General features: G+C 38.5%; 1 protein-coding gene across 4 annotated transcripts in view; it reads right to left on the bottom strand.

Moving 5' to 3' along the window:
- The window catches only part of rptor (regulatory associated protein of MTOR, complex 1), a 181,161-nt gene that overhangs the window by 16,684 nt on the left and 153,250 nt on the right, over window positions 1-11,227 (bottom strand). For 2 of the 4 annotated variants that reach the window (XM_024289362.2, XM_024289364.2), the window contains 3 exons: window positions 11,052-11,176; window positions 10,170-10,271; window positions 4,129-4,176 (listed from right to left, as the gene is read on the bottom strand). In XM_024289362.2, the coding sequence (XP_024145130.1) occupies window positions 4,129-4,176; window positions 10,170-10,271; window positions 11,052-11,176 (275 nt within the window). The remainder of the gene's footprint in view (window positions 1-4,128; window positions 4,177-10,169; window positions 10,272-11,051; window positions 11,177-11,227) is intronic. The other 2 variants (XM_024289363.2, XM_024289365.2) reach the window with 1 other exon arrangement.

Raw genomic sequence — 11,227 nt, 5'->3', positions numbered from 1 at the left:
CCATTTGTTTTTTTTTCATATTTTTTCTGTAGTGAAAAGTCATAAACTGACTAATCAGATGCTTCAATAAAAGTAGGTGGAGCCTGCTGGTTCCTACCAAGAACAATCAAAATGTTTGATTGACATATTTTGCACAGCCTGTTTTCAAGTGGTAGGTCACTCCTGATTGGTGAGATGAGTTGCTATAGGGTTAGACTTGACTGACTTAATTTGATCAGTCAGAAGTCGGCCATTTTCTATGAATGACGTCACACTTACTCGCTCCAGTTCTCAGATACAGTCAATTGTGTCTGAAATGAGAACATTTACAACTTATCGTCTAGGATTACAAACAAAGGAGGCGGGACAAGTGACATGGAGGACAAAGTTCATAGCATCGGGGTCTCGGGGGGGTGGGGGGGTGGAGCTTTAATGCCAGCTGGATCAATGTGATTAAAGATAAAGATAACAATCATCCACATAGATCTACTGATGTTTCAAACTCGGTTTTATATTTGGAACTCTGTACTGACACAATAATCTTTTTACTTTTCCTAATTTTTTTGTTTATAGAACACCAAAACATTCTTGTTCGCAGGATCATTCAAATTCCAATAAAACCATTTCCGATGAAAAAACGCATTAAAACCAGCTGTCAATTTAAGCCAACACGATGGCAGAAGAACTGTTGCCATAAAATATGCCCAATAATTTACACATTTCTTAAATAAAATTTACTGGCTATAAGTAAACTTTTGAGTTTTTTCTCCTCGACTTCACCCAAGAGTATCTTGGATAGGCTCCAGCAACCACGTGGTTTTCCAGAAGGTTTAGAAAACGGATGGATGGAAGCTTTTTTCTGAAAATGTGCATTCATGTCAGCACATTTTTATGCATTAAGAAATTGCTTTTTAAATCAAGATAATTTTAGAAAAATAAAGAAGTTTTTAATTTACTGGATAAAAAAAGAACTCATTGCATAAAAAGTTGGTAAAAAGATAAAAGTAAAAAGTTTCAATTTAAAAGCAGTTAATTTTGAAGGTTATTTTTGAATTCCTCTACAGATTATAAACAGGTCTGAGTATTAAAAAAACTAAATATCTTATCATAATAGATTAACTAAGATAAAAAAAATCCCTTTTAATCAGAAATCTGTTCTCTAATAACTAGGAAATGATACTTCATCAAAAGGATTTTCAATTTGATCAAACTTCAGTTAATGTTACATTTGGAGCTCAATTTAATTGCAAAATCACTAATTATTTTACTGAAAAATTGACATTTTTGCTGCCTTCCATTCATGACTTAAAGTGAGGTAAAACTTTCTGCTTTACATTCTTGGAAAGTCTGCGGACAAAAGAAACGAGGCTGCCTTCAGGATTTTTGTCATTTTTCTCAAACTTCCAAGTCATGCTTCTGCTCCAACTCTTCAGCAAGTCTCAGGTTGAGGATTTATTAAGTTCCCGGAGCTCTGATGTTAACAAGGCAGCAGGAGTGCAGCTGAATGTAGAGCAGGGCGCAGTGTGAGCCGTTCCCCACAGCTAACAAGGAGACGGCTGTCCTACTTTTACTAATGCCGTCAGAAACGGAGGACAATGACTGATGGGACGGAGTAACCTTAAACCCTTTAGTGCTAACAGGAGAGAATATAGAGAAGATGCAAAAGAAGATAGAAGCCGTTGAAGCGTTCTTAGCCCAAAACCTAAACAGATCGACTGTCAAAGCAGCGTGCAGGAGGCGAAATCCAATCATTTCTGCAGCTCTTTCATTACTGCCTCTGACTTATTCCTGTAAGAACGTCCCCTTCCATCCTTCTAGCTAACTAACTCACGTTAGCACGGGTCAGCCCCAGTTCTGTTCACACGGATCTGTCCAAAGAGGCTCAAGGACAGGAGTCATGTCCAACGGCAGACACTCTTAATGAAACACTTAGTTCGTGTCACGGCACCGTTTAGTCGAGCTTTGCTTTCATCAGGCCGCCGCCGCCACAGGATGTCTACTCCAGACGGGAGCTGATTTATTGGCTGTTCGCTTCGAGCACAATGACATCCAGCAGACTGTGTTAAAGACAGAAGCTGCTTCTACTCTGAATTTCAAAATGATTAGTCTGCTTTGTGCAAGCAAAGTACTTAAAAATAAACCTTTTTATTCTGATGGACTCGTTTACATACTTTATTCAGAGTCACTTTAAATCATCAAAAAGTTACTAAAGCTTTAGAAGTTTGCCTTATAAGTAATATAACTTAAATTCCCACTCCAACTTTATTTTTTTTCTATTATGAAATTGTTCTCAGACGTCTTTAAATTATAATTATGCTGTTTTTAGCCAAAATCCAAAAGCCTGTGTCGTTTTTAAGTCATATTCTCTGCAAATTCGAAAAATTCAGTTCTGGTTTGTGGGCAGGAATGTTGGCACGGAAGTGTTCTGCGCTCATTTCCCAGCATTCCTTTGTCTCCACTCTTTCCTGCCAACTTACAGCACCTCACAAGCCCAACCTAACTTAAAAAAAAAACAAAAAAAAAACGGAAGCAAAATCAGAGTTATTCAGCCACACAGTTTTGAACCAGATGGCAGCTCAGACGAGGAAAATGAAGACGCTCATGGATCTATTAGTCTGGAAGTGGAGAAGACAGACTTTGGTCTGTCCATCGCAGTCGCTGCGTCATAAACCCAAGTTTTTTTTGAAAATGCTGGTTTTCATTTGAATAGAGAAATACTCAGAAAGCAGTTTTAACCTTAAATTATTTATACATGTCCTCCATCATGAGACAAATACTACAAGAGCATGTTAAAAACATCAATAACATCATTTTTATTGGAGTGGGTCTTTAAATGAGTTTAATTGGTTCTCTGATTAAGTATCCATTGTTATAGTTCTTGCATTAATTGGCCTTAAAGACGACTCAGCACCTGCCCTGAATCTGGTAGATTTTTTACCACTATTTCCCTGTTAGTGCCTCATGTTAGCCTTTAGCTTTAGCTCTAAGAGGGACAATCTAAGATGCTGGAGTTTTTGTTTTCAAAAAATGCGTTTCAAAAAGTCTGGTACTTTGCTTAATAACATTACACGTGGAATAAAAGACATCACTAAATATCTTTGAACAAAGTAACAGCAAATAGTTAGTTATGGCTTCAAAGATTTCAGGTTCCCTATTGAAACCCCCCCCAAAACGAACTTCTTCCACTACTGTAGAATGTTGTTTTTTTATTATTTTAACAAATTTTATTCCATGCCCTCGACAGATAATTTCTGATGTCACCACCAGGACTGAAGTGGAATGAGCACTTTGACTGGAGTTGACACCGCCCAGCTCAACGCCCCAACAACGGACGATTGGGTGAGAAAAAGTAAATTGAGTTTTATTTTTAACTCCGCCCACATTAATAATGATGATTAAAAAACACACCCAAAATAACTCACAAAATAGAGCTTTAATAAAATGAAAAATAGCTAAATAAAACCCCTCCATTTGTCAGAAAATGATCATATACATATTTTTAAAAACAGTCATCATAATTGTCAGAATAACCATTCTTGCTTTGCAGCGGTTTTTTTTTTTTTTTTACATTTTCTTGACAATTCCTACTTTTTTCACAATGTTTTCTTTATTACAAATTATATGAGATATAAACTGGTGTTTTAATAAAAATAGGCAGTACCTGTTGGCCCTAATACCCAACGTTTGAAACGTCCAGTGGTAGGGGGTGTGGCCTTCCAACAAGCTCACTCCTGATTGGTCAGAGTGGTTTTCATAGAAACTTTGATTCAAACCGACTCAGACCAATCCCTGCTTACTGACGTCAGCCAGCTAAGACGTCTGTATCACAAAAAAACTGTCAACTGTGTTAGCCAAAAAGTATGACCTTTCCGATTTCTTTTAGATGGAAGGAATCTTGATTTTTTACAAATATTTCCATTTCCTGGACTCTTGGCACACTGCATAATGATCTATGGAGTGAGTGCCAGGGATGGGGTGGCAGGGCATCAGAGGACGAATGAACGAGTGATGGGGTGGGAATGATCGGAGAGGGAATGAGAGACACACAACGAGAAGCACGCTCCCAGCTGTGCTAGTCAAGAAACGTTTGCCCTGAAACTCAGGAAGAATAGAAGAGAACCAAAAAAAAAAAAGAAAAGAAAAACTCACCTCCTTGCTTACTTCTGTCAAGATAGATGGAAACCCTTCTGGCCAGACCTGAGAGCGGGGAGGGAGGGGGTAATGGAGGGGAGGACAGCAGGAACGTAACAAAGCAAGCCACAAATTAGCAAGAACCCCCCGTGCATGCCGAGAGTCACACACGTTTGACAGAAAGGCCATACTTGTGAGGCGATGCGTCATCGCGTCAGAAGTATACGGTGGCCCGGAGGAGCAAATCACATCAACGCATCGGTCAACGCAAAAACATTTTAAAGATCACAACAGTTAAAAAAAGCAAAACAAATAATAAAAAAAAACATTATTACATTTTGGAAAAAAAAATAATGAAAAAAGAACTGCAAAACAAAAATAATTTCCAGAAATCAAAATAAAATGTCAAAAAAAGGAAAAAGTTAAGTATTATGGGACATCACTGATTGGATGATTATGTTTGTTCACCTTTTTTAACGTAAGTCATTTGGTAGGAAGCGACTTAAACCAAAAACATGACTGTTACTGGTCACTCGGATCACATGATCAAATCCCAACTGATCCTGTAGCTTCAGACTTGAAGGAATCAGGACGTTTTCACCCGATTAGGGATTGGATATTCATTAAATTGTTACTTTGATTAGTGCCAAATGTTAAAAAATTGCTTGAAATAAATGTCCTAGTAAAAGTCTGCATATCATGAACAGATCACTGCATTTTATTGCCATAAAGTGCAGAAAGATATGGCTCAAGTTTGAGCAAAAGGAGACAAATTCGGACTTTCAGGCTCAATAACTCTTTTAATAAATATTCAAAACTGACAGCGTTTCTATAGATGTATCTTAATGTAAACAATAACCTAAAAAAGCATTTAAAAATAAAAAGAATTATATTTGTATTATTTTTAATGAGAATAAACAGAGAGAGACGGCGGTCTAGGGACCGTCTAAAAAGTGCAAGCTCCAGGAAAAGGTAATTCCAGAATCTCTTAAAACAACCAAAATGAATAAATTGTTTCATTGACATGAGTTAGTCATGAATACTCATCACCATTTTATGCTATAACAACAATTTTGTCATTGTTTGTACTTTGTAGACATTTTTATAATCACAATTGATCAAAAATATTAAATAGTTCTGAAGACACTAAACCTTCACCTATGACCGATTATGATCTATTTTTACTGGTTAATTATTTTTCTAGTTGCACTGATTTTACTCGATTGTTTAAGCTACGACAGAGAAGTGCTCTGATAAGAGTTAAATGATACAAAGTTCTTAAAATATAAATCTGTTTATATATATCTTAACCTGAGATCGGGCAAAACTTCCTTTATTCCCTCTTCATCCAATCAGTGATTTCCCATAATACCTACCTTCTCCAGTTTCTTATTGCTTCATTTATCTAATATATTATTATGATTTCTGAAAGTTTTTTTTTCTATTTATAGCTATTTTAATAGTGGTTGTAATTTTTAACATATTTTTGCTTTGACTGATTTGTTGATGCGATTTGCGCCTCAGGGCCACCGTAGAAGTATTTCTCCGCATGCTTTCGAAAGAGAAAAACAAGGCCGCTGCTTCCCAAAACAACCCAAAAGACTCCAAATTAGCCAAATCTAGAAGTCCAAATTCTCCTGCTGCTGTAAAACACGTGCATGAAAGTTTGAAAATGGTGGAAAAGAGTTTTGGAGGAAATGAAGATGCAAGAAGAAATTCATGGGGAGAAATAATGTGGGATCATGGAGCTGGTAGCTGCTGCCTTGTTCAGCCTCTCTCTGGAGAGGAGGGGGGGGGGAACAAAACCATATCAAAGACCCAGCAAACAAGCCAGACAGTCTACAGAGATGGTTGACTGATGGAATGGAAAAACAGCACACAGGCGTGTTATTGGACGGTGGAGATGGGGGTGAGTGAGGACAGGTCCTGCAGGTACTCGGCTGAGTGTGTGTTTGTCTGCCATCTTCTCCTTCAGAAGGAAAACTCTTCCAACGACTTAAGCCGAGCGGCTTTTTGGCACCACCGACCGAGGCTTGTGTAACATTTTACCGCTTACATTATTTACACAGAACGCTTAAATCACAAACATGCGTGTCGTAGAACCAGAGACGCTCCGTCTGATGAGAGGTTTGAAGAAAAACTGGTTTCTAGATTTTTTTTGTTCTTTTTTAGGGGGTTTGCTGGTTCTTTGTGGGCCAAACAGGAACTAATAAGACAGCGTGAACCCTCACACTCACTCCTGTGGTGGATCACTAAGCAACCAGGTATGGATGATTGCACCACCTCCACTGTCTGTTTCAGGCAACAGACAGCAGAGAAACACTGTCCAGCTGCACAAATGTGACCCTCATACTGGATAGAAAGATGTTTTTGTGACTCGTATGCCAATTAAATATGAAAAAAACGAATAAGTAAATAATAAACTGATGAAACAAGTTTAAAAAAAATAACATGTTTGGACTAAACTAATTTTAAAGCAATTTTTGAATCAAAATGTCTCTTTTTTATAGATTAATATTTCACCATTTATATTTTATGGAAGCTTCCAAAAAACAAGTGTAATTGAATTTATTTCCTCTTCTGTAAACTTTAAAAGTGGGGTGGTTGATGACTTCATTGTCTGTAAAAACCCACAATCCTTCCTGCATCTGTTCTGGTTTCTCAAAACCGCCTCTGACCCAGAAATGAAGCGAACGCCTGAGGCGGAATCTGTGGAGCGCCGCATGTAAAACACCACAACACGAAAGCGGGTGGGTGTTTCTGACAGGTGTGAACCGCCGCCGTCTGCTCTGGTTCCCGCGTTTGAGGGAGATCCGCCTCAGGAAGAACACAAGTGTGTCAGCAGTGAAACTTCTACAGGAGGAGAGCAAACCGATCACTAAAACACCTGGAAAAAAAAAAATTCTTAAGGAGGAGGAGAGGGTTAAACCTACCTGCTGGGTCTCACGATTTACTGCTGACAGGCTTAACTCGACCCAGTTTGGCAGAGAGGACAGATGCATGATGGGTATGGTGTGTGTCCGACAGGTGATGACAGCAGCTGACAGTTTCATGTTTTTGATGGATGCAAATCTAAACAACAGACTTAAAATCCACCTTTTAAAAGCAGATATTGTTTATCTGTTGTTATTTTTTTCCGGATGAAACCTGTTGTTTGATTTTTTGACATTATTGACATGATGAATCTGATTGAAATGAATCCTCTGGGATCTGCAGTCAGTCATGTTACGCCACTGCGTATGTTCATAATTTAAATACTTGTGTTTGGTGGGCATCAAAGTAACCATATTTTTAAGACTGTAGCTCAAAGAAACCGTGAGACTCAGCATCATTTAAAGCTAGCTTTTGCACCGTCTGTATTCTATGACCTAAAAATATGCAAATAAGGTTCTAAAAAGGTGCTGACTCAGTTTAGACTGCTAATTATTTGGGCAGATCAAAATCAATTATGTCTTTTTTTTGCAAGACAAGCATGACTGTCTGATATAAAAAAAAAAATATATATATACTTTAGTGTGTCCATGTTCTGATAAAGGAACTGTGCTTGTATTAACATTTAAATGTCACCAATATCAAGGTGGTAATCCTTGAAATTATTAAAAAAAAAAAAAATTCAAGTTCTCTGCTTCTTTACTTTTAAAGTTCAGTTTTTGGTTGAATTTAGACAAACTCCAAAGAATAAAAACATATTAGAGCTCAAAGAGTTCTCCAGGGTTTTAATTATCGGTGCATAAAACTACTAAAAAGGGACACTAAACTTAAGTAACACAATGCAAGGCTCCAGAGTCAACGGGGGCTTCAGGTGGAGGGGGGAGCTTTGCATGAATACGTCTAAAAATACATCTTAAAGGGTCGGACACGCTGCTAAAGCTGGCTCAACGATGAAGTCATGAAATGGGCGGCACTCAAACGCAGCGGCAGGTAGAGCCTTAGGAATAGAATCGTTTTAGTTACGGGTAGAAAAAAAACTGATAAAAATAACTAATATTTCATAAATAATTGTTTTAGTGTTTCAAATGTTATATATAAATATATATATGGATATAGTTTACTCTAAAAGGCTTAAAAAAATCATGTTATGGCCCCTTTAGGCATTGACTGCATATGAAAACTGGACTGAGTGACCCCTTCCTCCTGGCAAACAGGAAGTACTCGCTGAAAAATAAACAGCTATCCACATGTTCATGTTAATCCTCTTTTTTTTCATAATTTTTTCAGTAGATATAAACTGGCCAATCAGATGCCTCAATAAAAGCAACATTCAAAACTTTTGACAGATTTTGTGTAGTTCGCTTTTAATTGTTAGGGGCGTGGCCTTCCAACATGCTCCCCCCCAATTGGAGAGAATGGTTGCCATGAAAACGATGACTCAGACTGACTCGGACCGGTCACTGATTACTGACGACTTCTGGTTCCAACATGGGGGCGTCTGTATTGCAAAAAATAGAGACTGAATTAACTTTGTTTGGAGCCAGAAGTAAAGATTTTCTATGGGTGACATCACACTCGCTCAGTCCAGTTCTCCGCTTCAGTCAATGGTCTTAATCGAGTTCTAATACATCAACGATGAGACTAAAGTCAAGTTCCTTCAATAAACTTGAAAGGAAAATATGTACAGCATATCTAAAATATTTTTAGAAGAATCCTTCATGTCATTGAAGCTTGGAATAAAAGCACTTGTGATTTTGACTTTTTAAAGTCTCAGCTCTGCTTCTTTGTGGTTTTAAGTGCACAAGTGTCTCAATTGTGTTTAAGCTGAAGAGGTGTGTGTGCACTACAAACTGAAGGTTAGATTTTCTATCAAAAAACATCGCTAATAAAGGAAAATAAATCAGATCGAAGCTTTTGTTTTCCTTCTTTTGATCAGTTTAAACAAAATTACTTCATTGGTTCATGTTTGCAAAAGCATTAATATGTTTTCCTATTGAACATCTGAACTGCAGCACAGCCATATAACGGCTCGTTTTGTTTTTTTATTTTTTTAATTTTTTTATTTCACGTTTTTACCACATGACATACTTGTGGTAAAGAAGCCGAGATGATTCACCTTGGTTGGATTTTTTAAACATTTCAATGCTATTTCAGTTTCACTTAAAACATGTTGGCAGATTTAGTGTTTATTTTGATGTGTATCGTTACAATCATCCTTTTATCATTAACAAAATCGGCAGAAAGGCTAAATCAAACCGACAAATTTATCTAGACTAAATCTGAACTTGAAACATGTTTATAGTAGAAATTAGCCATTAAAGCCTGGATTTCTGATCCAGATAGAAGCGGAAATTTAAAAAAAGAGCAATTAGGTGTTGAAATTATTACTTTCTATGAGAAAAATCCACAACGTTTAGGTTTACGTTTCTGTTAAATATAAATATAGTTTGTTGCTTTCAGTTAAGATAAAAGGTCTTCAGTGGAACGTTTGAACAAATCCAGTAAGCTCCTGTCCCGCCTGCTCTGTTGATGGGGGGGTGTGGCCTGTAGGGATGGGTACTAAAATTCAGATTCACGTTGGTACCGGTACCGACGTTTATGACACTTCAGGTACCGTATGAAAACTCAGATGTTGGAGCTTCCTTTCGATTCTCTTGTATCTGTTCAGTTTTGCAGTACAATTCTAGACAATCATTTTACTGTTCTAGCAATTGTGGGCGGACTCATATAGGAATGGGTGTGGCTATGGGGGTGGGCGGAGCTTGAGTCAAAATGTCGACTGCGAAGCGAGTGAAAGTTTGCCCGTACTTCAAAGCAAAAGATTCGAATTCAGTGATGGATAATAGTGACATGTACTCTGAAAAGAGGGCGTTGCCGTGACGATAAGAGCTGAAATACACGAGTACTTCAGCGGTGCAGACTGTCAGAAACAATGAAATAAAGCATCTTCGGCACATTCATCACCTTCTTTACCCGTCTTGGTACTGGCACCTTTACAGAGTTAGTAATTCGGTTCCAGCATCAGATAAAATCCAGACGGGATTTCCCCTATTGGTCTGGGATGGGATTAGCATGGGGCAGTGCTGGATTGTGGGTATTAGGGGTGAGTGGGTGGTGTGGGGGCTGACCTCGGGTGGTGGGAAGCATGTCGGAGAGGCCTTGCCACGCCGTCACCATCTCCGGGTTCTTCTGGTCCGCAAAGTTCTTCCAGATCCGCAGCGCTCCGTCGTCTAGGCAGAGGAGGGAAAACAGCAAAGTTTTACTACGAAAGAATGACTTGATTTTCATAAAAATGTATCTTAAATGTAGTAAATATTGCCAAGTTAAGATGAATTCTCTGCATAAAAGTCATTCCGTCTTATTGAGATGTTTCTGTTCAGCTGGTAAGCATTTAACTTAAATAGAAATTAGACAAGAGAAGTCAAGTTTCTGCTTTAATTTAAACGAAGTGTGAATGTTAAAATGTTCAACAAGAAGAGACCTCAAGAAAGGAGAGAAGCTTTTTAAAAGACTTTTCTGGAAGTCGTGAAAAAGGCAGAAGCATAAAAAACTCTGCAGAAAACGCCTCCAAACTCTGGCGAGGAACCCATTACCTCCCATAAATGTCTCTGCTTGATTTAAGCTCAGCGCTTTACAGTTTTAACTCTGTATCTTTATGACTGATGTCCCGGCCCGTGAACCCCGCCCCCCGGCACTTGTCTGATGGAGAAAAGCTGAATAAGTGCACATTAGGTTTTGATGAGATGGAATTTAAATGCATTTATCCTGGAGCCTTTTGTCAGAGGTGTGCTGCAGATTCATTCTTATTTAATTAGAAGCTCTGAAGATCAAACAAAATCAATGGCTTTTAATGTGCGGTTGTTTTCTACAGAACTGTGTTATGAACACAAAGCCATGACGGGTAATTACTTTTGTTCGGTTAAATGATGAAGGAGACGGGAGTCTGTTTAGGTGGGGGTGAGGAGTCGTTTTTCTCTAAGGCTGCTGGATGTGGTGGCGTGCGATCCAACCTGTTGCGGTGAGCAGCAGCGAACAGTCGTGTCCGTTCAGATACTCCATGGCGGTGATGCGGGTGTATCGAGGGTTCCCGTTGTAGAAGTAGTCCAGCCTCTCGCCCTTCTCCCAGTCCCAGAAACTACGGCAAACAGAACCGTCAGCCGACAGTCGACACGCCGCAGAGCACCTG

This window comes from Oryzias melastigma, linkage group LG1 (genome assembly GCF_002922805.2).
Source record: "Oryzias melastigma strain HK-1 linkage group LG1, ASM292280v2, whole genome shotgun sequence".
NCBI classification, from domain to species: domain Eukaryota; kingdom Metazoa; phylum Chordata; class Actinopteri; order Beloniformes; family Adrianichthyidae; genus Oryzias; species Oryzias melastigma.
The sequence above is the reverse complement of the archived record's forward strand: the minus strand, read 5'-3'. Positions and strand labels throughout refer to the sequence as shown.